The sequence below is a fragment of the Melanerpes formicivorus genome, unplaced genomic scaffold (genome assembly GCF_026170545.1).
Source record: "Melanerpes formicivorus ecotype bairdi unplaced genomic scaffold, bMelFor1.0.p_v2 SCAF_16, whole genome shotgun sequence".
Classification (NCBI taxonomy): domain Eukaryota; kingdom Metazoa; phylum Chordata; class Aves; order Piciformes; family Picidae; genus Melanerpes; species Melanerpes formicivorus.
In genome coordinates this window covers 1923141-1950632 of record NW_027142368.1, presented here as the reverse complement: position 1 = coordinate 1950632, position 27492 = coordinate 1923141, and the positions used below count along the sequence as shown (strand labels likewise).

General features: G+C 50.4%; 1 protein-coding gene across 13 annotated transcripts in view; it reads right to left on the bottom strand.

Moving 5' to 3' along the window:
* Nucleotides 1–27492, bottom strand: part of BRSK2 (BR serine/threonine kinase 2) — a 419371-nt gene that overhangs the window by 102273 nt on the left and 289606 nt on the right. For all 13 annotated transcript variants that reach the window (XM_068147794.1, XM_068147787.1, XM_068147789.1 and 10 more), the window contains exons 4-5: nt 20784–20924; nt 7417–7533 (exon numbers count right to left, since the gene is read on the bottom strand). In XM_068147794.1, coding sequence (XP_068003895.1) covers nt 7417–7533; nt 20784–20924 — 258 coding nt within the window. The remainder of the gene's footprint in view (nt 1–7416; nt 7534–20783; nt 20925–27492) is intronic.

Genomic DNA, 27492 nt, shown 5'->3' with positions numbered 1-27492 from the left:
AGGATGTCCCTGCTCACTGCAGGGGGGGTGGACTAGGTGACCTTTGGAGGTCACTTCCAACCCAAACCATTCTACGATTCTATGGAAAAGACTTTTCAGCTCCTCCAGTCCAACCACTCTGTAACTCTGCTGAGTCTGGTGCTAAACCATGTCCCTCAGCACCACATCTCTGCAGCTCTTAAACACCTCCAGGGATGGGAATTCAACAGAGACTGGGTCTGGTGCTGAAATGAGCTACAGTTTTATGTCAGCTCTGTCCTAGCTCTTGGTTGGGACAGAGTGATTTGAAGGCAGGCAGCACAGACCAGCACTGCTGCAGGTTCTTGGTCACCTGGCAGCCTACAGCACTTTCCACCCAGGAGGACTCAGTATTTTGAAGCTGTGATGACTGAAATGCAGGGAAGTGAAGAGATGGCAAAAATGTACTTTGCCAGGGTTCTGTAAGAGCAATGGGGAATTAGGAAGGATCTTTACAAGCTCTCAAGAACTGTAACCCAACAGAGTGCTCTTGCAATCCTTCCTCTTAGCCACAAGCCTTCTTAGCTCAGGAAAGGGAACAATTGTGGTCCAGGGAATTCCCCAACCCTTCCCACCTTCCCAAGGCTCCTATAGAAATGTCTGCAATTTATGTTCAGAGCAACCTGGGCTCTGCAAGGACTTGCTGAGATGGAGAGCTGATGCAGAGGAAGGCAATGCATCTTGTCCAAGACCACCCTGAGTGCCTTCAGCAGAGGCAGAAATCAAGCTCAGATCACCTGGGTCTCAGCCCTGAGGTTCAGCTGTAAGGCACTCACTCTTCTTGCCCAGTGACAACTCAGGATGGATTGGAGAGTATCTACCACTCATAAACACTGTGAGGCAGCACAGTGGGAAGAATCACTGTGGAAAGAGATAGAGGAGTGTCTCTGCATGCCATCACCTGGGTAGGAAAAAGCTGAAGAGATCTAACAGATACAGCAGCCTACCTTGTCTGCTCTCTGCTCACAGACCTCCCCTGCTCCTGGAGGGCTGCAGAGGCTCACTGTGTTACTCAGGCATTTCAAGGACCATGACATTGCCTTGCTCTGTGATCTTCTTCCCCTCAAGGGTCTAAAGACAAACTACAGCTCATTCCTCTGCAGGCTTTGTGCCATATGACTGCCAGTGAGGGGCATTAATGACAGTTTGCCAGTGACAAGTTAGGTCAATGAGACATCAAGTCTCATCCTTACCTCTTTCTCCTACACAAACACAACTGGATTGATCTTTTATTGTTTTCTCCAGGTAGCCACCAGTGCTCCAGAAAACCATGCAGATGTAAGGAGCAGCTCCCAGGAACCACTGACTGAGGTTGCAGTGCAGCTATGGGATCATCTTCTTAAGGCCTGAGACCTGTCTCAGGGGAGAACATCTCGCTCTCTCCAGCTCCCCAAAAGAGGGTTGGAGTCAGGTTGGGGGCAGTCTCTTCAGTGATAGCAAAGAGGAAATGGCCAGGGAAGGTTTACGCTGGACATGAGGAACAGTTGATTCCCCAGAAGGGTTTTTAAACCCTGGAACAGGCTGGCCAGAGCAGTGGTGGGGTCCCCTTTGCTGACTTGCTGGAACGTGTCCAGAGGAGGGCAACAAAGTTGGTGAGGGGTTTGGAGCACAGACCTATGAGGAAAGGCTGAGGGAGCTGGGGTTGCTTAGCCTGGAGAAGAGGATGCTCAGGGAAAACCTTCTTGCTCTCTACAACTACCTGAAGGGAGGTTGTAGCCAGGTGGGGGTTGGTCTCTTCTCCCAGGCAACCAGCAGCAGAACAAGAGGACACAGTCTCAAGCTGCACCAGGGGAGGTTTAGGCTGGAGGTTAGGAAAAAGTTCTACACAGAGAGAGTGATTGCCCATTGGAATGTGCTGCCCAGGGAGGTGGTGGAGTCACCATCATTGGAGGTGTTTAGGAGGAGACTTGATAGAGTGCTTGGTGCCATGGTTTAGTTGATTAGATGGTGCTGGATGATGGGTTGGATGCAATGATCTTGAAGGTCTTTTCCTTCCTTCCTTCTTTCCTTCCTTCATTCTGCCCCTGTACACTGCACTGGTTAGGCCACACCTCGAGTACTGTGTCCAGTTCTGGGCTCCTCAGTTTAGGAAGGAGGTTGACTTGCTGGAATGAGTCCAGAGAAGGGCAACGAAGTTGGTGAGGGGCTTGGAACACAGCCCTGTGAGGAGAGACTGAGGGAGCTGGGGCTGGAGAGGAGGAGACTCAGGGGTGACCTTATTGCTCTCTACAACTACCTGAAGGGGAGTTGTAAACAGGCAGAGGTTGGTCTCTTCTCCCAGGCAGCCAGCACCAGAACAAGAGGACACAGTCTCAGGCTGCACCAGGGGAAGTTCAGGCTGGAGGTTAGGAGGAAGTTTTACACAGAGAGAGTGATTGCCCATTGGAATGAGCTGCCCGGGGAGGTGGTGGAGTCACTGTCACTGGAGGTGTTCAGGAGGAGACTTGATAGGGTGCTTGGTGCCATGGGTTAGTTGATTAGGTGGTGTTGGATGATGGGTTGGATGCAATGATCTTGAAGGTCTTTTCCAACCAGGTCAGGTCTGGTCTATTCTATTCTATTCTATTCTATTCTATTCTATTCTATTCTATTCTATTCTATTCTATTCTATTCTATTCTATTCTATTCCATTCCATTCCATTCCATTCCATTCCATTCCATTCCATTCCATTCCATTCCATTCCATTCCCATCCCTGGAGAGGTTTAAAAGCTCTGCAGGTGTAGAGCTGAGGGACATGGCTTAGTGGTGACCTGGCCGTGCTGGGTTAAGAGTTGGACTTGACAATCCTAAAGGTCTCTTCCATGGTTCTGTGATTCTGAAGCCTGCCCAGACCCTGGACTAAACTTAGCAGCTCTCTTGTGCCAGTACCGAATTTCTGCTCTGCAGTACTGACAAAGTTAGCTGCATCACACGGCTCAACCCCATCTGATCCTCCCACTCTGACTGACAGAAATACCTGGAGACTCCTGGCGTGCCTGTCGGTGGAGATGGTACAGTTTCATCTCATTATCAGTGCTCACAGCACAGATAAAGCCATCCTGGAAATTAACTTCTGGCTGCACGGAGGAGCATCTCATTACCGCGCAGCATCTCTGAGGTGCTTCACTCGGGTTTGTTCCCTTCCACACTGGCTGAGAGAACCAACTACGAGGGTGGGGAAAAGTGGTGCCTTGAAAAGCTTTGAGGTTGGGTCCTGTGTGTCCTCTAAGAGAAAAGGGAGCCACAACTAGATTGCCTTCCGTGGTGAACAGGGCGGCACAGTTACATGTTCCTTCCTTCCTCCCCTTCACCCCCCAAAGCTGAGAGATCACAAGACACCATTATCAGCCACGCTGGGCTCCATGCCAGGAGAATTAATGAAGTGGTGTAATAGCTCACATGGAGGCCTAGTGATTGGCACCCCACTTAAAATGGATCTGCAAGGCAGGAGATGGGAGCTCTGCTGCTGTGTTCTGTTTATTACAGGCACATCTCTTCCGGTCCATTGATTTCTTTATTAGCACTTTTAGGGCCGCAGTGTGGGGGCTGGCTCTGCATGGAGCATGGAGGCTTGAATTCCAGCACAGCCTGTGGAAAGAAGTCTCCCAAAAGACTCTAGACTGCTGCTAACAAGAACAGGAACCCCACTGTGTCCAGTTCTGGGCTCCTCAGTTTAGGAAAGATGTTGAGATGCTGGAAGGTGTCCAGAGAAGGGCAACAAAGCTGGGGAGGGGTCTGGAGCACAGCCCTGTGAGGAGAGGCTGAGGGAGCTGGGGTTGCTTAGCCTGGAGAGGAGGAGGCTCAGGGGAGACCTTCTTGCTCTCTACAACTACCTGAAGGGAGGTTGTAGCCAGGTGGGGGCTGGTCTCTTCTCCCAGGCAACCAGCACCAGAAGAAGACAGAGACTCAAGCTGTGCCAGGGGAGGTTTAGGCTGGGTGCCAGGAAGAAGTTCTTCCCAGAAAGAAAGATTGCCCATTGGAATGTGCTGCCCAGGGAGTCACCATCACTGGAGGTGTTTAGGAAGAGCCTGGATGGGGAACTTGGTGCCATGGTTTAGTTGATTAGATTGTGTTGGATGATAGGTTGGACTCCATGATCTCAAAGGTCTTTTCCAACCTGGTTAATTCTATTCTATTCTATTCTATTCTATTCTATTCTATTCTATTCTATTCTATTCTATTCTATTCTATTCTATTCTATTCTATTCTATTCTATTCTATTCCATTCCATTCCATTCCATTCCATTCCATTCCATTCCATTCCATTCCATTCCTTTCCATTCCTTTCCATTCCATTCTGTACTGAGAGGTTCCTGAGGAGTTTAAAAAATCCTACAGGACAGTGTGAGGCTGAGCTGGGTTTTATACTTCCTCTTGGCTTTGCCATGGAAGGAAGGGAGCAAAGTTTATCTGCAGAGCATATTTGTGGCAACTGCAGGGAAGACTTCGGTTCCTAATCTGGAGGGGAGGGTTGGAAGCAGCTGGAAGCAGCAGATGTGCAGAGTCGTAGCTCCTTGATTTTCATCTGTGCTGTTAAGAGGTGAAATCTGGACATGGCAGTCAGCAAGGCCTGGGTGGCTCTCAGTGCACTCATTACCAGAAAGCAACCATACCACGAACTTCAAACACTTTTGCTATCCATTATTCATGATAGAGTTGATGAACTTGGCTCACAGTTCAAGAGAGACAGCTAACTACTTGAGGGAGTCCAATAAAGGGCCACAAAGATGCTGAGGGTCCTGGAGCATCTCTGTGAGCAGGAGACCTGGGGCTGTTTAACCAGAAGAGCAGCCCCAGAGGGGATCTGCTCAATGCTCAGCAAGAGCTGAAGGGCTGGGGGCAAGAGGGTGGAGCCAGACTCTTTTCAATGATGCCCAGTGATGGGAAAAGGAGCAGTGGGCACAAACAGGAACCCAGGAGGCTCCACCTGAACAAGAGGCAAAAATGCTTTGCTGTGAGGAGCCCTGGAGCAGGCTGCCCAGAGAGGTTGTGGAGCCTCCTTCTCTATAAAGATTCTAAACCCACTTGGCCATTGTGATCCTGGGCAAGCTGCTGTGGGTGATCCTGCTTTAGCAGGGGTGTTGGACTGGATGATCTCCAGAGGTCCCTTCCAACTCCCACTGTGCTGGAATTCAGCAGAGCTGTACATCTCAGGACTGAGAGGCAGTGGCTGGGCTGGACAGGGAACCACACTGGCTCCACGTTTACCTTGAACGGCCTCGGCTCAGAGCACAGCCTGAAAAAACGTGGACTGCTGAGGATGAGGCTGGGCTTGAGTCATCAGATTCCCCCTGCCACTGGCCAGGAAGAGCAGGAGGAGGTAGAAATGTGCTGGTGCTGTTTGCAGCTCCAGATGCTGAGCTCAGTGTTACAGCAAATTCTGACACAGCTAAAAGCTGGTGTGGTGGTGCCAGGCTGCAGCAACCCGATGCAGCTGCTGCCCTTGCCACAGCTCACTGCGGCAGGCCCCTGCACCAAGCCATAGCTGGGGGGATGGACATGACACACACGGTCCAGGGGTGCTCCTAGAAGTGATGGTGACACGAGGGCATTGCCCCCAGAGGGCAAGTCCTGTCCTCAGCCAGGTGCCTGGGCTTTGCCTGGCTGTTGGGCTTATTGCTGGCTCCCCTGGCAATTCCTGGAAAGCTCCTGCTGGCAGCTGAACTGCCATGGAAATGTTTTCAGATTGCCCTGGGAATATTCCTCCTTGAAGCCTCCTTTGTGCCTGCATTGAGGCCCTGCTTGGAATTGCAAAGGACCCTGCTGCCTCCCTGCCAATCCTGCCTGTGAGCTGAAATGAAGCAGCGTGGAGCATGACCAGGAAGAGCTGCAAGCAGGCAGCCTAAGCAGGACATGCAAATCCCATCTCAGAACCCCTGGATTCAGGGGTTTTCACACTTCAGTATTTTTAAAGCCTCTTTGGGACATGGTTTAGTGGTCATGGTGGTGCTGGACTGACAGCTGGACTTGATGATCTTGGAGGTCTTTTCCAATCTTCATGATTTTCTGCTGCTATGATTCTTAAAGCAGCCAACACCACTGCTCCCAGCTCCCCACAATTATACAGGCAGTAAAGCAAACAAACACCAATGTGTGTAGGTGAATCTAAACCTGAAAGTCTTGGGGTTTAAACCCATCTGTGACACCTGCAGAGGCCTGCTTACCACTGTAAAGCAGTTAAAACCCAAAGAAGGAAATTCAGATAAGACAGAAGGAATTCTTTACTCTAAAGGTGGTGAGACACTGTCCCAGGTTGCCCAGAGAGATGGTAGATGCCCCATCCCTGGATTCATTCCAGGTCAGGTTGTCTGGGGCTCTGAGCAACCAAAGGTAGAAGAGCTCTGCAGAGTGACCTTGCCAGGCTGGACAGAGGGGCAGAGTCCAAGGGCAGGAGATTTAACATATCCAAGTGCTGGGTTCTACACATTGGCCACAACAACCCCATGCAGGTCAGAGTGGCTGGAGAGCAGCCAGGCAGAAAGGGACCTGGGGATACTGATTGACAGCAGCTGAATATGAGCCAGTAGTGTGCCCAGGTGGCCAAGAAGGCCAATGGCATCCTGGACTGCATCAAGAATAGTGTGGCCAGCAGGAGCAGGGAAGTCATTGTGCCCTGTGCTCAGCACTGGTTAGGCCACACCTTGAGTCCTGTGTCCAGTTCTGGGCCCCTCAGTTTCAGAAGGACATTGAGACACTTGAACGTGTCCAGAGAAGGGCAACGAAGCTGGGGAGAGGTCTGGAGCACAGCCCTGTGAGGAGAGGCTGAGGGAGCTGGGGTTGCTTAGCCTGGAGAAGAGGAGGCTCAGGGGAGACCTTCTTGCTCTTTACAGCTACCTGAAGGGAGGGTGGTGGAGTCACCATCACTGGAGGTGTTTAGGAAGAGACTGCATGGGGCACTTGGTGCCATGGTTTAGTTGATTAGATGGTGTTGGATGATGGGCTGGACTTGATGATCTTGAAGGTCTCTTCCAACCTGGTTTATTGTATTGTATTGTATTGTATTGTATTGTATTGTATTGTATTGTATTGCATTCTATTCTATTCTATTCTATTCTATTCTATTCTATTCTATTCTATTCTATTCTATTCTATTCTATTCTATTCTATTCTATTCTATTCTATTCTATTCTATTCTATTCCATTCTATTCTATTCGCAGATGTCCCTGCTCAGTACAGGGGGTTCAGACTAGGTGAGCTGTAAAGGTCCCTTCCAACCCAAACCAGTCTGTGCCTCTGATTCTGTGACTCTAACCCTGCTTCTTTTACCCACGACATGCATCACACCGATTCATTATCCTGTTGGGAAACAGCAATGCCCAGGGTGAGACTGTAGGTTTTTACTGAGCTCCTTGCTATAGACAGCTTCCATGTCTGGAACCTGCCACTGTTTTTTGCTGTATGCCCTGAGACACTTACCCACAACTGGTTTCTAACAAGCTGTCCCCGACCTGCAGCGATGCCATCCCGAAGTCTGCTATCCGGATGTTGTTCTTTTCATCCAGCAGTAGGTTTTCTGGTTTTAAATCCCTGTGGCTGTAAAGAGAGGATCAAAGTGTGAGTTAAATGACCCACATCAGCTTAACCCAGTCCAAAACAGGTTCTTTATCCAGCACAGAAGAACCCAACCTACTATATTTTAATTGATTCCATTTGTTTCCCATCTCAGACATTTATCCAGGACTAAATCCTTGCAGTACTCTAGACCCTATCCCAGATGCCCACTCCTGATGAATCCAAGGGTTAAGCCTGCAGCACCCTAACAGGAAATGTTGGCCTACATCTGGAGGTCCCTTCTAATCCAGACCATTCTATTCTTTGACTCTATGGAAATCTTAGGAACAAGTTCTTTACTGCGAGGGTAGTGGAACACTGGAACAGGTTGACCAGAGAGGTAATGGGGGCTCCATCCCTGGAGATATTCAAGGTGAGGCTTGAGAGGGCTCTGGGCAACCTGATCTAGTTGAGGATGTCCCTGCTGACTGCAGAGCAGGTTGGACTGGATGACCTTCAGAGGTCCCTTCTAACCCAAACCATTCTATGATTCTATGCCCAGGTGGCCAAGAAGGGCAATGGCATCCTGGCCTGTATCAGGAACAGTGTGGCCAGCAGGAGCAGGGAGCTCATTCTGTCCCTGTACTCAGCACTGGTTAGGCCACACCTTGAGTTCTGGGCTCCTCAATTTAAGAAGGACATTGAGACACCTGAAGGTGTCCAGAGAAGGGCAACAAAGGTGGGGAGGGGTCTGGAGCACAGCCCTGTGAGGAGAGGCTGAGGGAGCTGGGGTTGCTTAGCCTGGAGAAGAGGAGGCTCAGGGGAGACCTTATTGCTGTCTCCAACTCCCTGAAGGGAGGTTGTAGCCAGGTGGGGGTTGGGCTCTTCTTCCAGGCAAGCAGCACCAGAACAAGAGGACACAGTCTCAAGCTGTGCCGGGGAAGTTCAGACTGGATGTTAGGAAGAAATTCTTCATAGAGAGAGTGATTGCCCATTGGAATGTGCTGCCCAGGGAGGTGGTGGAGTCCCCATCCCTGGAGGTGTTCAAGAGGGGATTGGATGTGGCACTTGGTGCCATGGTTTAGTCCTGAGTTCTGTGGAGACAGGTTGGACTTGATGATCTTTGAGTTCTTTTTCAACCTTGGTGATTCTATGATTCTATGATTCTGTGATTCTATGATCTTCAACTTCTAGTGATACCAACACAGTCTGAAGGAAAGACTGAGGGAAATAGGTAGGAGGAGAACTTCAGCTTGGATTCAGGGCTGACATACTCCATCATATGCCAGCTCCTTAAGGTAGGAGGGAACACCATCAATGTATTCTGTCAGCAACAGGAAACAAAATCAGGGATATCTAGAGCAAAACCCATCCTTGGTGTAAAAGCTGCTGCAAAAATCCCCTATTAGGAGTTGTTTACACAGGCATATGGCTTGGAAATAATTTTGGATAATTAGCTTTGGTGGAGAAATCCCTTCAAGCCAGCACTGCTTGTAAATGAGGGTGCCAGCAGTGGGAAGAAAGACAGAGGGCTCCCTCCTCTCCATCACAGCTCCATTCTCCTATTATTTGGCAGCCTGGGAAGAGGAAGGCAGCCACAAGCAGGGGGGCTTGAGCACCTCTGCCATGAGGCCAGGCTGAGAGAGTTGAGGTTGTTCAGGTTGTAGCAAAGAGAGTTCCAGAAAGACCTTCTTGTGGCTTTTCAGTCTTTAAAGGGGACAAGAAGACAGCTGGGGGCAGAATTTTGAGCAGGACCTGTTGTGACAGCAGAAGGGGTGATGGTTTGAGCTAAAAGACGGAGCTTCAAAGTGGAGAGAAGGAAGAAATGTTTGACACTGAGGGTAGTGAGACCCTGGCCCAGGTTGTGCAGAGAGGTGTTAGATGTCCTGGAACCACTCTAGGTCAAGTCATCTGGGGCACTGAGCAACCTGCTCTAGTTGCAGATGTCCCTGCTGACTGCAGGGGGGTTGGACTAGATGAGCTTTAAAGGTCCCTTCCAACCCAAATCAGACTGAGTTTCATGATTCTATGATTCCATGATCCTCAGGATGGCAACTCCTGCTTCAAGTCAAAGGTATCATGTATTGGACAACTTCATCAATCTGTTTCCCACAATCAACACCACTCTGCACCCACGCCTGCTTCTCACTGCTCAAAAGCTTTTCAGCTCATACCATCATAGACTTGTCAGGGCTGGAAGGGACCTCAAGGACCATCCAGCTCCAATTCCCATGCTGTGGGCAGGGACACCTCACACTACAGCAGGTTGCTCACAGCCACATCCAGCCTGGCTGCAAACACCTCCAGGGATGAGGCTTCCACAACTGTTGTACAACTATTGTACAACTATTACCTATTACATCCAAAGACAAAAATCTTCCACAATATTGGTGATGACTTTGCTTTTTTTTTTCTCCCCCCTTATTTGCAACTCCTGAAAAATCCCAGACATGAGAGAAGCACTTTAGGCAGCCTGAAGAAGCAACTCTTGTCTTGTTTTTGCTTAGGAGTAGGCAAAAGGAGTCTTTGATGTCTTGCTAATAAACAGCCTGAACAGGAGCGCTCACACCTTGCAGGCAGAAGAGCCAGCTTGGGTGGGCAGCCAGAACACAAACCTGTGGGAAACAGCCAGCTGGCCACAGGTGTGAGTCTCAGGCAAACAACAGGCACCTGCAGCCACAAAACCAGTGACTCTGACCAGAAACTGAGGCAGAATCCTGCCCAGCAGAAGGAGCAGCATTAGCACAGTCTAGCCCAGTGACATTTGTAATAGCAGGTAGCTGTATCTTCATAGAATCATAGAATTGTCAGGGTTGGAAGGGACCTCAAGGATCAACCAGTTCCAACCCCCCTGCATGGACACCTCACACTGCAGCAGATTGCTTACAGCCACCTCCAGCCTGGCTGCAAAAACCTCCAGGCAGGAGGCTGCCACCACCTCCCTGGGCAACCTGTGCCAGTCTCTCACCACCCTCATGGGGAACAACTTCTTCTTAACATCCAATCTGAATCTACCCAGTTCTAGTTTTTTCTACCCCCCCAGTCCTATCACTCCCTGACACCCTAAAAAGTCCCTCCCCAGCTTTCTTGTAGCCCCCTTCAGATACTGGAAGGCCACAATTAGGTCTCCCCTGAGCCTTCTCTTCTCCAGACTGAACTCCAACTCCCTCAGTCTGTCCTCATAGGAGCTCCAGCCCTCTGCTCATACTCATGGCCCTTCTCTGAACACCTTCCAGCACCTCCAGATCCTTCCTGTAAGAGGGGCTCCAGAACTGGATGCAGTACTCCAGGTGGGGTCTCAGCAGTCTCATGCCATCTCCTCTTCCCTATTGATTCACAGACTGCACTGAGTTAGAAGGGATCCTCAAAGGTTATCCTGTCCAACACCCCTCCAGGCAGCAGGGACACAGGATCACAGGATCAAGATGCCCAAAACCACATCAAGTCCAATCTGAATGTCTCCAGGGATGGGGCCTCAACCACATCCCTGGGCAGCCTGTTCCAGTATTTTACCACATCCTCCTGAGGTCCAACCTAAACCTACTCTGCTCCAGTTTCAGACCATTGCCCTTCATCCTATCACTAGAAGCCCTTCTCCTGTTACTCTGCAAGAATCCCCTGCCCTGGTCTCCACAGCAGCCTGAAGTGCACTTGCAGACTGATGCTATGTCACACACAGATCTTCTATTTGCCATGACAAACTCCAGCAGCCTGCTGGGGTTTGCCCACTGTCAGTAACCACAGCAGGGAAGAACAGGTCTCTGGTATCCATGAGCATCCATCTGGAGCCAATGCAATGGCCCCAATAGCCTGGTACCTGTCACTTCAGAGCCTCAGCTCCTACCTGAACCACCATCAGCTTCCTCTCCCTGGGTTTTCCATCAAGACACTCTTCTCCAGAAGAGAAGCAGATGTCATGTGGTGGCTGTTTCTCAATTTGTCCTTTCTGATGGGCAATCACCTCACTTAGGAATGATTAAGGCCTAAGACATCCCTCTAGTACTCCTGATGCAGCCATGTGTAATTCTACCTCTCTACCCCTGTAAAAGACACTCTCTACCCTCTCTGAGCAACATGAGAGGCTTGAGGAGAAGTCTGGGATGATGAGTTGGAGACAACCTGTAAATCATGCAGGTGAACTGAATGCAGAACCAGAGTACACTGTAACAGGACACCTGGGCAGGGGTGTCACAGATATTCCCAAAGGAGACTTCAGGACAGCTCACATCCAAAGCAGGCACTGGTCACTTACCCATGGTTTCCTTCTCCTCTTCCTTTTTAAAAGAGCATCAAAGTTGGTCTCCAATCTTGTACAAACCTGATGAACCCTGCCTGTTAAAGTAGGGATTCATGGGACTGGGATGTGTGAAAGGAAATCTGGAGTGGCAACAGAGCTTGAAGCATCACCAAAAGAAACCTAAGGACATTATTATCACCTCTTCACTGTAGCCCCCTGAGCAGAGAGGAGAGTGTGGGCTCTGCTGAGAATTGTTCCTTTACTGCTGACTGGACCCTAAACCACAAGAACTGTCACAGGGCAGTTTTGCATCTCCCTGACCCTTCTCCATCCCTTTCAGTACAGTCCTAGTGCCTGGCATGGATGGTCAGCAGGACTTCCTGGTGGTCTGAGTGGTTTGTTGGAGTGTGGCAGTGCTCCCCTCAGAGATCAGGGTGCCAGTGGATCAGTCAGTGTTGGTACATTCAACCACAAGAGAATTCTATACCCTGATGAAAGTTTTCTTCTAGCTGGAACATTGCTAACCATTTTTGGACCACTTTGAATCTACCAAGGCAGCACCCTGGGGATAGAAGTCAGGGCAGGAGCCTGCACCAGAAGGGCAAAACCAGCACCAGTGCCTCTGGGAATGAGATATCCTCACTGCATTTGCATTTCCCATCTTTGCATTGCCAGCTTTTCAGGTGCCAGAAAGAAAGGAGAGGAACATAAGGGAACAGGGAAGGTTTGTTATCACTCACCTAAGAGCCCAGCAGCCTCATGCACTTGAATTTGGAAAGAATTCTCTTGTGCCCAAATGAAACCAAACCAAAGTCCCACTGTATGTGGTAATTACTTGGCATTAATGGAACACTGCAGAGTAAAAAGCATTTAATTTGGTCCCATTCCAGCTGATCTCTCTGGCTCTCCATGTCTTCTATGACTGCAACAACTCCTCTCTCTGCAGGTGAGCAGAGGGCTCCTCACCCTTTCCTTGTTTTAAAGGCTCTAAAGCTGTAGGGCTTCAGCACAGGGCTGGAAAATCAGAAGAGAGGAAAGCAGCTTCTTTGTGGACAAACACAGCAAACCCTCCTATGAGCCCTCCCTGTGCTGAGGAAGAATACGGCAGAGGCATGCAGCACTGCAGAGGAAGTTAGCACACCCCTGATCCAGGGTGGCCACAGACCCCCAGAGCTGCTCAACCAACAGAGCAAGGATGTAACCTGCAAGTGGCAGGTGTTTGAGGGTGAAGGGGAGTCATTAAACAGGCCATGACAGGGCAGCACACACTGCCAGCGTCCCTCTTTCACAGGTCACAACAAAGGCTTTGCAGCTCCCTTGCAGCACGAGATGGGCACAGGGCTGAAAAAACCCCTGTCCGATGGCAAAGGGCACAGCTCTTGGGGGTGGTGCAGAGGCAATGAAAGGACATCTATGGGTTAATATGTGCCAGCTTCGATCTCTTTCCCTTCACTCCCAGGGATGCCGTTCAGGCAGCTCCTCTAGCTCCCTCCACTGCCTTCCCAGTCCATCCTCCGGCTCCGGGAACATCCCCGGATCTGTACTGCAGGCAATTGCAGCACACGGAGTCGGGGTGGGGGTGGTGGAAACAGGGAGAAGCAAAACACTCCCTCCCTGTCACCCAGGGCTGGCAGGAGATTTTTGGTGTGGGGACAGGCTCCAGATCCTGGAGATTCAATCGAGCTGTGTCACCTGGCACGAGATGATGAACTAAGCCATTATTTTCAAGTGATTTCTGAGCTGAAACGTTCCTATCAGTTTCTATGACAACTCGGCGTAGGTCACAGATTCCTAACCCAAGAAACCTCCTAATTGGAGTAGTTGCAGGTCATTTGTACTAATCAAATTGTTGGCTACTTTGCAAATGCTTGTCTTCCTGACCCCAAACTCCCAGAGGGGCCAGACCACAGAGTAATTGTTCTGCAGCCTGCCTCTCAAGAGTGCCTGATGTGAGGCAAACAATTTATCAGTAATAACTAATAGGATGGGAAGCAATAGTTTTAATTTTCCTGAGCAGGAAAAGCCTTTCACCTGATTTTTTTTCCCCCTCTTGCTTCTGCAAATCAGACCCAAATGTGGAACTCACATCTACCTACTTCAGAAGTATCTTTGCTTAGAGCTATGGCTGCTGTGCTCAAGTTAAGTTAACACAGAATTCTGCAGAACAAGTAGATATAGCTGGGGGGGGGGGGGGGGGGGGGGGGGAAGACAACATCTATAAGCATTCCAGGAGAGCCAGAGAAGGATTTGTATGCATAAAGCCTTGCTTGCTTTTTAACTATTGCTTCTATTGATCTATTAAAACACATTTGCTTCTCCCTACCCACCCAGCCCCAGAGCAGAGATTTGTCTGGTTGAAAGCCAGAACAGACTGTCAGGTCTGATCACTGCTGCTGTACTTGCCAGAGAAGGTTACCTGGCTATGCTTGCAATCAGACCATGACATTTTTGAGCTTCCAGGGGCTTACATAAAGAAGCAAACTTCCAGAACTACGTCTTTGCTGACTTCAGCTGAGCTGCTCCCTTTGCCTTTGGCATTGCGGTTGCTGTGCTGGATGGATTTTTCTCTGCTTCCCTGTACAAGGAAAACCTGAAGAGCCCTCACTGGTTTACAGTAAGTCTCAATCACAGATCTGAAACTCCTGGGTTCAAGCAGTGATGGGTGCCTCTCAACTCTCAACAGAGGAAAGCTCAAGGAGGGCATATTTAGACTGGAGATTAGGGAGCACTTCTTTACGGTGAGGGTGGGGAGACACTGGAACAGGTTGCCCAGGGAGGTAATGGATGCCCCCTCCCTGGAGGTGCTCAAGGCCAGCTTGGATGAGGCCTTGAGCAACCTGGGTTGGTGGGAGGTGTCCCTGCCCATGGGAGGGGGCTTGGAACTAGATCACCTTTAAGGTCCCTTCCAACCCAAACCCAAACCAAAAGGGACCTGCCTCACTTCTGCTGGGCTGAAACAAAAAGGCAAAACCTGAAGAGCGAAGGACCAGAGACACAAACAACTCACAGAAACCAGCCTTATTAAATTCACAGTTTCTAGGCTGGTTTCACATTTGGAAGCCTTGAGTCAGGATTTCAAAGCACCCAGCTGCTGCAGTTGGAGGTGTCTGACAGAGCATCCCTGCAGAACAGCACAGCACTCTCCTTAGAAATGAAGCAAGGCAGAGCAGGAGTCACGAGGAGAGTGGCTCTACCTGACAGAACATGCCAGCTGGCATCCTTCAGCTTTCTGTTTCTTGAAGACACCCCAAATTTCTCCCTATTACCATGCTTCCTTCCCTGGCAGTGCTCTGCAGCTCCTGCCTGCGGGGATGTGCCACAGATTCCAGCTCTATGCTGTGAAATCCTGAAGCCTTACTTTGTGAGGAGGCTTTTCTGCCCCCTGCACTGATGGGAAGAACACAAGGCAAAGTCAAACAAAGCTCTTATTCACTGCCTCAGCCCTCTAAGTCACACCCCCCCCACCACCACCATCACTCCATGCCTAGGCATGCACACACAGACACACTTCAGCCAGAGCCTTGCTCCCACCCCAGCAAGCACAGCCCGGGGCGATGAGAGCAGAGAGGGCCTTCGTAATTGTCATTTATCAATATTCATAAAGGACCTGCCTTAACCCCTCTTGTGCACACTTGGGAAGAAATAAAAAAGCCCCCCAAACCCATAACACACCAAACAACCCAGGAAATGAAACCCAACCACAACACAAATAAAATGAACTAATCATCTGGCTGCTCATTACCGCAGGGGATCTCCTCTCAATGTCACCGCTGCCCCACGCAGTAATTGGCATTATCTGTTATCTCTGAAGCCCTAATAAGGTTTGCCAGGGGGCATTTTCAGTAATCATCTCTCTCTCTCTTTTTTTTTTTCCCCTTTTTCATTATTATTTGTCAGCTTGGGAGACACAGACACCAAATACGAGCTGGACCAAAGCAAAACACCCAAGGCACACCAAATGCGCCTGTCGCCAATCCCGGCCCTCGCTGGTGATGTCACACGCAGCCAATGAGCTCCCCCTGCCCGCTCCCACCCTCCCTTGGTGCCGCAGCATTCCCTGGCTCCGGAGAAAAGAGGCTCTTCCCCATGGAAGCCAGGCTCCATGCCCTGCCCCGAGAGCTGCTCCCACCTTGTGTCCGACAGAAAGCGGTCGGCACGGAATGGGGGAGCTGAGTGGAGAAGAGGAGCCTGAGGGGGACCTCATTCATGTTGATAAAGATGTGCAGGGTGAGTGCCCAGAGGCTGGAGCCAGGCTCTGCTGGGTGATGCCCAATGCCAGCGCAAGGGGCAGTGGATGGAAATTGAGGCATAGGAAGCTCCACGTAAACATGAGTTAATTTTTTTCCCCTGTGAGGGTGACAGAGCCCTGGAGCAGGCTGCCCAGGGGGGTTGTGGAGTCTCCTGCTCTGGAGGTATTCAAAACCTGCCTGGATGTGTTCCTGTGTGACCTGCTCTAGGTGCTCCTGCTCTGGCAGGGGGGCTGGACTGGATGATCTTTCAAGGTCCCTTATAACCCCTAACCTTCTGTGTTTCTGTGTGATTCTGTGAGTTAGCAGAGAGCTCTGCCACGGGATGGAGGCAGGGAATGCAGAAGGGAATACTGACTTGGGGCACCCGGCTGAGATGGCTTAAAGGTGCTGAATTTAGGAGAGCAGACCCCCAGCATTAGGTGAATGGCAGCTTAGTGAAGCTCAAAGGCAACTTGCTAGGCTAGGATGGTCTCACACTGCTGGCCAAGGCACCCCAGGGCCCCCTGCCATTTCTTGCTGCACTGCTGAGCACTGCAGCATGGTGCAGAGCCCTTGGAGCCAGCAGGGAGGAATTGCTGGGAGCAGAAGCAAAGCTGCTGCATCATGAAGCTAATGCTCAGCTTGCCAGCCAAGAGAAAGCAGGAAGGGAACACATCAGCTGCCTGCAGGATCCCATGTCATAGCTCAGCACTCTGCTCCCCTGCCTGCTGGCATGTCCCTAGCTGGGCACAGTGCTATAAACAGAGAAGCCCTTACAGAATCCCATAGTGGGTTACCTATCAGCTCTCCCCCATGGGCAGCCTGCACCACAAACCCCAGTAAGTGACTGCACCTCAGAGTGAGGTACACCAGATATTCTCTTTCCATCAGATAAAATAAGAGCAGAAATCTCATCCCTTCTGAAAACAACACACAAGCAGAGTCAAGCTCCAAGCCGCCTTCCCCATCTGAGCTCCTTGTTGGAAACACCTCTCAGGCACAGGTAACTTCCCCACACAGCAGCAGCAGCAGCAGAAGCCTTTTTACTGACAGGAGGACTGGGGAATCCTTTCTGATTCTTTGATCCAGGAAGCCTGGAACATCAATACATTTGGAGCAGTGAGAGCTGGATGTGGCTTCACACTGCTGTGGAAGGAAGCCACGGACACTTCACAGTGTTTTGGGAGGTAGAGGAAGAAGATGGGACAGTGATATGGGGTTGGGGACAGCAGGCTATCAATCTCTTGTGCCAGGAGGTTAGAGGCACCCACATTTAGTCATTAAGCAAAGCAGAAGGTGTCATTTTTCAACGTGGTCATAACTGGATAACCTGGCTGATGAGATGATTTGTCATTTCACTGCCCCACGACAGGACAAGGTCAGGCTTCATTGCTTAGGAAAGCACATTAACTTCTCCATGCACACACACACACACTCATATTCATGCATGCTCTGACTGCCAAGAAGGGTTTGGTGAGAACTGCCCAGAATGTAACACAGAGCCTAACATAAGACAGATCACACAAGGCTCAGAGTGGCCTGGAGGGAGGGAGAAGCTGAGATTTGCTGCTAACTTACTCAGCACTAGATGCTAGTTGAGTGGGAGCTGGCAAGGAGACAAGGGATTTACTTCTGAACAAGACTACTGCCCACAATCCAAGCTGTTTAACAGAGGAAAATGGATTCCTCAAGAGAGACACACACTCTGCCTTGGAAATTCCACCTGCCATTAAAGCTGCAGAGGTGCTTGTCTGTGGGACAGCCTCCCCAAGAGCCACACTCACGGTGGGCAGTCAGCCATACCAAGAGGCATCCACCACAAGCCCAAAGGATTTGCAGCAGCAGGAACAGGAAAGTCATTCTGCCCTGTACTCAGCACTGGTTAGGCCACACCTTGAGTCTTGTGTCCACTTCTGGGCTCCTCAATTCAAGAAGGACATTGAGGCTCTTGGATGTGTCCAGAGAAGGGCAACATGGCTGGGGAGTGGTCTGGAGCACAGCCCTGTGAGGAGAGGCTGAGGGAGCTGGGGTTGCTTAGCCTGGAGAAGAGGAGGCTCAGGGGAGACCTTATTGCTCTCTACAGCTTCCTGAAAGGAGGTTGTAGCCAGGAGGAGGTTGGTCTCTTCTCTCAGGCAAGCAGCACCAGAGCAAGAGAACACAGTCTCAAGCTATGCCAGGGGAAGTTTAGGCTTGAGGTGAGGAGAAAGTTCTTCATGGAGAGAGCAATTAGCCATTGGAATGTGCTGCCCAGGGAGGTGGTGGAGTCACTGACCTTGGAGTTGTTAAAAAAAGGCTTGGATGTGGCACTTGGAGCCATGGTTTAGTTGTCAGGAGATGTTAGGTATTAGGTGACAGGTTGGACTTGATGATCTCTGAGGTCTTTTCCAACCTGACTGACTCTATGATTCTGTGACACGGATGTATGTGTATAGATGCAGGCTTCCATAGGAACTTCTGTCCCAATGGAGATTCACATTTCTCTGGAACATTCACATTTCCCTGGAATGTTCATTTGGAAGAATAAATAATTTCTCTTCAGTTGGACTTGAACATTTTTGAGTCTTTGTGGATTGATTCTCTAAGTGTTAAGCCCAGTAGGGAACAGAACCACGTATGTAGGCAATCCCCGTGGTGCACAACCTACCAAGGATTATGCTGATCATAAGAAGGTCATGATCACTCAACCCAGTTGATTAGCAGGGAGGAAAAACTGTGGAATTGGCAGAATAAAACCTGTCAGAGGTTTCTGCCAGCAGAGAAAACTTAGATCCTCTAGTTAGGGTATGCAGCCTGCTCTGGGCTCCTCTGGGAATGTCTCTGACTATTGTAACCCTGCCTGTGCCAGGTAGGCATTGCCCTCGGGACCTTCTCATCCAGATCCACCACCTCTCAACTGCCTCTTCTGCTAACAGGGTGCTGTTCTTAACACACCCTCAGAAAAGCTCTTATTTCCCTTTCTGCCTTTCACATGAATGCTTCCTGTTGAAATGAGTCAAAGATGCAGAAGGTGAGGGTTAGAAGAGCAAGTGAAACATGTAGGTGTCCATTTTTGTTATGGATGCCTGGTTTGTGAGTTCTCAGCACAAAAGTGGGGGTACAGAAAATCCCTGCTGGGTTATGGAGAAGTGATTATGCAAATCCAACTGCTGCAGTATCCATCAGTGGCCCTTGGCCTCTAGGAGGTGGTGGTGGGGGGATCTACAGCTGGCTGTAGCTATGGAGAAGCAGCCATGCAGACATAATGCAAATGGTCACCCTCAGCTGATCGAACTGCAAGGAGCTGCCTCACTGAGAAATAAGGAGGCAGGGGTGGGGCAGAAGCTACACAGCCACTCTTGATTTTGGGTATAATTCAAATTACTTCAGCTTGCTGAAGATGAAGGAGAAACTAGTCCAATTTCCAACACCACTTGAAAGCACAGGTTAAACCACACTTGATGCTTAAATCACATAATGGAGTCAGTGAGTATCAGTAGCAGCCAGATCAAGGAAACTCTTCCCTACTGGAAAGGAAATTAAAGACAACAGTGACTCAAACGCCCCAAAGGGACTCAGTGAAGGTTGCCAAAAGCCAGCAGGTTGCCAAAACCTGAAGGAAACCACAAAATGACTTTGCTGTGTTTGTAACTGTCCCAAGTTTCTTCAGGGATTCATTTTGACACAGTATATGTAGTTCTCAGTCATGAGTGAGTGAGTGCCCCAGGAACGATGGAAATTCAGCTGCTTTTCCTTGCTGCTTTTGCTTTGCCTGCTTAAAGCATTCCCTGGGAATGAATGCTCCTCCAGTGGAGGAATGCTGGACAATCATCTCCATGAAAAGCCTGTCTGTGGCTGGTGGGCTGACTCACAGGTGACCAACAGTGAAAACTACCTCATTGCTTGCATAGAATGATCTGGGTTGGAAGACACCTCCAAAGGTCACCCAGTCCAACCCCCTCTGCAGTCAGCAGGGACATCCTCAGCTAGATTATTATTAGGTAATAATATAGATTATTAGGTAATAGGTTGGACTTGATGATCTCTGAGGTCTTTTCCAATCTGGTTGATTCTATGATTCTAGATCAGGTTGCCCAGAGCCCTGTTGAGCCTCACCTTGAATATCTCACCTTGAGTATTTTGGGCCCCTCAATTTAAGAAGGACACTGAGAGACTTGAAGTTGTCCAGAGAAGCACAACAAGGCTGAGGAGAGGTTTGGAGCACAGCCCTGTGAGGAGAGGCTGAGGGAGCTGGGGTTGCTTAGCCTGGAGAAGAGGAGGCTCAGGGGAGACCTTCTTGCTCTCTCCAACTCCCTGAAGGGAGGTTGTAGCCAGGTGGGGGTTGGTCTCTTCTCCCAGGCAACCAGCACCAGAACAAGAGGACACAGTCTCAAGCTGTGCCAGGGGAGGTTTAGGCTGGATGTTAGGAAGAAGTTCTTCATAGAGAGAGTGATTGCCCATTGGAATGTGCTGCCCAGGGAGGTGGTGGAGTCACCATCCCTGGAGGTGTTTAAGAAGAGACTGGATAAGGCACTTGGTGCCATGGTTTAGTTGATTAGATGGTGTTGGGTGATAGGTTGGACTGGATGATCTCTGAGGTCTTTTCCAACCTTATTGATTCTATGATCTCCAGGGCTGGGGTCCCAACCACCTCCCTGGGCAACCTGTTCCAGCGTTCCACTAAGCTTGTGGGGGGAGAGCACAATGCTTCAGAGCTTCACCGTGGGGATTACTTGACAGCAAGTGAAAGTATCAAGAAATAAGCCCCCTTTCTCCCACCTTTCTCATCACAGGCATGCAGAACCCCCTCCCTCCACAGGGCTCCCCAAATGGGAATGGCAGTTACTCACCATATTGAATGACTATGGCAGAAGTCTAAAGCAGAGATGATTTGTCGGAAGAACTTCCTGGCTTCTTTTGGTGTCAATCTTCCCTTTTTTACCAGATAGTCGAAGAGCTCCCCACCTGACACGTGTTCTAGCACCAAATACCTAGGAAACAGCAAAGCCAGCATTTGCTAAGCACGTTAGCACACCAAGCCCCTCGCCCAGTCACACACAAGCATCTCTATTTACATGCAACCAAGGAGAGCACTTCTGGGAAGAACAGTGAAAAAGAATCAGATTTGTAAACCCAGGGATGATTAATATTGGTAACATGAGTTCTGCAACCTTCAGGCATCCCACAGCTGGATGCACTGTTCAGTGTAATAGTAAGAGAGAATCCAGAAGCCAAAAAATCACTCAAAGGACCAGGAGGGGGGAAGAAGGCAATAATCAGGTTTTAGCTTTCACAGCAGCTCTTAAAGCTATGGTAGATTATGAGTGCATGCTAGGAAGACTCAGGTCCCTCAACCAAGCTGAGAGTTCCTGTGGCAAAGCTGCACTCCCACACTGTTCTACCATGGAGACCTGAGAACCAGGAAGATGCCAACAAACTGGAGGGAAGGAAAAAGAGTAACAATGAGGTGAATAGTTTAAATGGTGAAAAAGGACTACAAGTGAGCAGCCTGCCAAAGGGCTTCAGTTTTTCCCAGAATCACAGAACTACAGATTAGTAGGAGTTGGAAGGGACCTCTGGAGATCATCCAGTCCAACCCCCAAGCTAGAGCAGGGGCACCCACAGCAGCTTGCCCTGGAGCACAATGCCCAGGGGGGGTTGGAAGCTCTCCAAGGAAGGAGACTCCACAACCTCTCTGGTTTGCCTGCTCCAGGCCTCCAGCATCCTCACACCAAACAACTTTCTCCTCCTGTTCAGGCGGAACCTCCTGGGTTCCAGTTTGTACTCACTGCCCCTTGTCCTGTCCCTGAGCACCACTGAGCAGAGCCTGGCCCCAGCCTCTCGCCCCCACAGGTCCTTTATCTCTTGCTGAGCATTGCTCAGATCCCCTCTGGGGCTGCTCTTCTCCAGGCTCCACAGCCCCAGGGCTCTCAGCCTTTCCCCCTGGCAGAGCTGCTCCAGGTCCCTCAGGATCTTTGTAGGCTCTCTCCAGCAGTTCCCTTCCCTGTCTCTCCTTTGCTGCTGAAGAGCAGTGATTTGCTGGAGGAGCTGCCTTGCATTGCAACTCACGTGTGACAAATGTGACACCAAGTGACAGCACAGTGGGGACCTGGGAGCAAGAAGTCCCAGGCCTCCCACAGGACTGCTGGCAGTCAGAGAGAGAAGGGAGAAAATCTCCTGGAAGGAAAAGATTTGCTGTGGCTGGCCCACCTGGCTGTAAGTAGGGGAATGAAAGGCAGCCCCAGCCAGTGGCAGGAACACCATCACCTGAGCTATTTAAAACTAAACCAGATAGAACACAGCCTCAGCAACAGTTTGAGAGGGACAGGGATCTACTTGAGAGGGTCCAACAGAGGGCTGCAAAGATGCTGAAGGGACTGGAGCACTGCCTGGTGAGGAGAGGCTGAGAGCCCTGGGGATCTTTAGTCTGGAGAGGAGAAGACTGAGAGGGAATGTAACCAATGTCTATAAATATCTGAGGGCTGGGGGTCCAGAGGGAGGGGACAGGGACAGCCTCTGCTCACTTGGTGCCCTGGGATAGAAAAGGGACAATGGATGGAAATACAGCACAGGAAACTCCACCTCAACATGAGGAAAAACTTCAGTACTGTAAGGGTCACAGAGCACTGGAACAGGCTGCCCAGAGAGTCCCAGTCCTCACTTGCCAAGTCTTGGCTAGCCCACACTCTGGTGAGAGGCTCTGCTGTCTAACCCATTCTCCCTCTCATTCTAGAGACAGATCTGGCTAACCCACCCCATCCAGAAGAGCCAAGCCTGGCACAGAATCAATCCTAAAATCCTCCTTGACTGCTCCCACTCTCACTGCATCCAGCCTAAACATGGAATCACAGAACTGTCAGGGTTGGAAGTGACCTCAAGGATCAGCCAGTTCCAAAACCCCTGCCATGGGCAGGGACACCTCACACTACAGCAGGCTGCTCACAGCCACATCCAGCCTGGCCTTCAAAACCTCCAGGCATGAGGCTTCCACCACCTCCCTGGGCAACCTGTGCCAGTGTCTCCCCACCCTCCTGGGGAACAACTTCTTCCTAACATCCAACCTGAATTTAACAACTTCTAGTTTTGCTCCATTTCTCCCCAGTCCCATCACTCCCTGACACCCTACAACAATCCCTCCCCAGCTTTCTTGTAGCCCCCTTCAGCTTGAAGGCCACAATGAGGTCTCCTTAAAATCACAATAAGCTGCATCCAACCATGCATCTCTGTATCACTAAGGTTGGAAGAGACCTCAAAGATCATTGAGTCCAACCTGTCACCACAGACCTCATGACTAGACCATGGCACCAAGTGCCACATCCAGTCCCCTCTTGAACACCTCCAGGGATGGGGACTTCACCACCTCCCTGGGCAGCACATTCCAATGATGAATGACTCTCTCGGTGAAGAACTTTCTCCTCACCTCAAGCCTAAACTTCCCCTGGCACAGCTTGAGACTGTGTCCTCTTCTTCTGGTGCTGGTTGCTAGAGAGAAGAGACCAACCCCCACCTGGCTACAACCACCTTTAAGGTAGTTGTAGAGAGCAATAAGGTCTCCCCTGAGCCTCCCCTTCTGCAGGCTAAACAACCCCAGCTCCCTCAGCCTCTCCTCACAGGGCTGTGCTCAAGGCCTCTTCCCAGCCTTGTTGCCCTTCTCTGGACACCTTCAAGTGTCTCGAAGTCCTTCCTAAAATGAGGAGCCCAGAACTGGACACAGGACTGAAGGTGTGGCCTAACCAATGCAGAGTCCAGGGGCACAACGACTTCCCTGCTCCTGCTGGAATCCCTCTCCCCCTAAAAAAAACAAACCCAAACAACCCCAGTTGGTGGCTGGTGTCTCTGCTGGGAGGTGTTTCAGGGAGCTGGCTGCAGTTGGAGGCATGCAGAACCCCCTCTCCCTCCCCAGGGCTTCCCAAACGCAGGGCTTCGGAAAATCACAGACCCAGCACTTCTGTCACCCCCAGCAGGAACTGCAGAGCAATTCATTTTCATCAACTTCATCTTATTAGAAACACTCAACAACAAAATGCACTGACATGTTGTATGGAACATAAAACAAATGGAAAGACAGGGAGCATTTACAAGCTGATTCCCTCTCTTCCTCCCCCCCCCCCCCTTCTTTTTTCTTCCTTGCCATTGAGAAGCACCAGAGACAATAATGGAAATGAGCAAGGGGGGGAGAACAGTTGAAACAGATTTGTGTCTGTGACAAGTCAAGGGACACAGAGGAGTGCAGCCACGATGCAGTCTGATCTGATAAAGCCCCCAACGTGACAGGAGTGAGAAGGATGACAAAATGCATTCCCCAGTGGTCAAGAGCAAGGAATAAATGCTGCAGGGAGCATGGCACCAGGGATAGGTGGGGATGCTGCAGCTGGGATCTCTGTGTTTGTATTTGCAGCTGGTTCCCTGTTCCCTCCAGGGTGTTGTGGGGGCTGTTAGGGTAGCTCCCAACTAGGGGAGCTGGGATTAAATGAGGGCATGATTCAGCACCTGCCTCCATCTCTGTGCAAGCCAGTCTGTGGCTGGCACGTTACATGGCACAGCAGCAGCACACCTTTCATAGATTCATGGAGTAATTTGAGCTGGAAGGGATCCTAAAGACCATCCAGTTCCAAACCCCTGCCATGGGCAGGGACTCCACTAGACCAGGCTGGTCAAGGCCTTATCTAGCCTGGCCTTGAACACCTCCAGGGAAGGGGCATCCACAACCTCCCTGGGCAACTTGTTCCAGTGTCTCCCCACCCTCACTGTAAAGAATTTCTTCCTAATCCCCAGTCTAAATCTCCCCTCCTCAAGCTTCAATCCATTCCCTGTCATCCTATCACTCCGAGCCCTTGTCAAAAGTCCCTCCCCAGCTCTCCTGTAGCCCCCTTCAGGCACTGAAAGGCTGCTCTAAGGTCCGCCAGGAGCCTTCTCTTCTCCAGGCTGAACAACCCCAACCTTGCAGCCTGTCCCCACAGGGGAGGTGCTGCAGCCTTCTGATCATCTTCCTTGCCTCCTCTAGACCCACTCCAGCAGTTCCACATCCTTCTTATGTTGGGGACACCAGCACTGGACCCAGCATTCCCAAACAGCCCAACAAGAGGGGTTTAAGCATCTCCAAGTGCTGCACCAGTTCTCACTGCCCAGCTCACCCAGTCCCCATGAAAGGCTGTCTGGCTGTCTCCATCCATCTCTGTCTAGGTGTGAGTGGGGCTGAGTGACTCCGTCAAAGAAGAGAACACACACACTCTCTGAAAAGCCAGAGACAGCAAAGGGAAGAAAGAGCATTATTCCAGGCATACAGACAGAACATCTTCCCTGAATCTCTGGCACAGAAGGGAATCCAGCTCTCCTGAGTCTGCAGCAGCAGCTAAAACCCTTTACTTCAGCAAAGGGCAGGAGGACTGGCAGTGTGCCGGTGCCAGCTCTTGGAGGAGCTAGCAGAAGGTAAATAACACACAGCCTGTGGGGGAAGAGAAACACTAAGAAGTATTTTTCCTGAGTTTCTCCTTTCATCTTTCCCACCTATGAGAAGTTCTCACCTGACTACAGTGCTACCTCTCCCAGCCAGAGCATTCTTAAAGTCCCAGGACAGTAACCAGAAGTCTCCTCTTACATTTGGAGATGAAAAGTAACTTCCTGGTGAATCAGAAGCTTCAATCCTGACTATGCAAGCCTGACAGCATCAGTCAGAGGAAACCCTACTCTGGAACAGCCACTGCAGGGAGGCTGAAGGAAAGGGAAGACCCAGGCTCAGGCTGGCAGCACGCTCACTCCCTGCTGTGATAATACAGAGAGGAGCTCTGTCGGGACAAAAGGCTCTGTAAGAGCACTTAGCTCTCCCTTCCTGGATGCTCTGAGCACACACCAGCTCTTCTAATCCTTGCATTTCACATGAGAGAAGCATCACAATTATCAACCTGCCGTTCTTTTCTGGCAGGGAACTGTCAAGCAAAGTGACATATCCAGGGTTACAGTCACCCAGTGTCAGAGCTGGGACTAGCACCTCTGGGCCCTTGTGCCTTCTCCTCCATGCTGTCCTCACCACCAATTTCCTCTCTGCTTGCTAGGACACTGGAAAAGCAAGACAACATCAGGCTTCTGAAATTCAGGAGGAAGCCAGCTGTTCAGAAAAACAAAGCCTCAATTGCTTGTTGCCTGGATGTATTTTAAGAGGCTGAAGCAACTTTCACAGGCCACAGCTTGCTTTCAGAAAGACATTAAGGTCCACAAGGTATCTCATGTCCCTGCTACAAGCTAAGACATCAAATCATAGAATCATAGAATGGCTTGGGATGGTAGGGACCTTCAAAGTCATCTAGTCTAACCCCTTCCTGCAGTCACCAGGGACACCTGCAGCTCAGAGCAGGTTGCTCAGAGCCCCATCCAACCTGACTTGGAATGGTTGCAGGGATGGAGTATCACAGAACCACAGAACTGTCAGGCCTGGAAGGGACCTCAAAGCTCATCCAGTTCCAACCGCCCTGCCATGGGCAGGGACACCTCACACTACAGCAGGTTGCTCACAGCCACATCCAGCCTGCCCTTAAACACCTCCAGGCAGGAGGCTTCCACCACCTCCCTGGGCAACCTGTGCCAGACTCTCACCACCCTCATGGGGAACAACTTCCTAACATCCAATATGAATCTACCCATTTCTAGTTTCCTTCTTGGGTCAGGGCCTGCATACTTTCTGTCTTTGCTGGGGCAAGAACATTCCCCCCAGCCCTATCACTACCTGACATCCTAAAAAGTCCCTCCCCAGCTTTCTTGGAGCCCCCTTCAGATACTGGAAGGCCACAATAAGGTCTCCCCTGAGCCTTCTCTTCTCCCAGACTGAAGAGCCCCAATTCCCTCAGTCTGTCTCCATAGGAGAACAGCTCCACCCCCGGGCTCATCCTTGTGGCCCTTCTCTGGACACCTTCCAGCACCTCCAGATCCTTTCTGTAATAGGAGCTCCAGAACTGGAGGCAGTGCTCCAGGTGGGGTCAGCAGAGTGGAGTAGAGAGGGAGAATCACCTCCCTCTCCCTGCTGGCTATGGTTCTCTTGGTGCAGCCCAGGCTCTGCTTGGCTCTCTGGGCTGCAAGTGCTCCCTGCTGGCTCCTGTTGAGCTTATCCACCAGCACCCCATGGTGGATGAAATGCTCAGCTTCTCCTTCTACCACCTCTCTGGTTACACCATTCACTAGTTAAATATCCAGGCAAATCCCTCTGTGCTCTCATCCTCTCTACACTTGGAAGAGCATCATTGTTAATGACAGAGCTACACCATCATTACTTTTCATCTCCTTCCTGAAGACTGTTCTTGGCTGTGATCCTTGACAACAGATTAGACTTCCCCATCACAGGGCTTCCAACAGCTGCTTTGTGTTTTGGATTGTAAATCCACCAGGGTGTAGGCTCTGGGTTTAAATCACAGAATAATTTTGCTTGGAAAAGACCCTTAAGATAATTTAAGCCCAACTGTTAATGCAGCACTGCCAGGTTACCACTAAACCATGTCCCTGTGCATCACTTGTCCCCTTCTTCATAGTATCATAGTATCACAGTATCAGTCAGGGTTGGAAGGGACCACA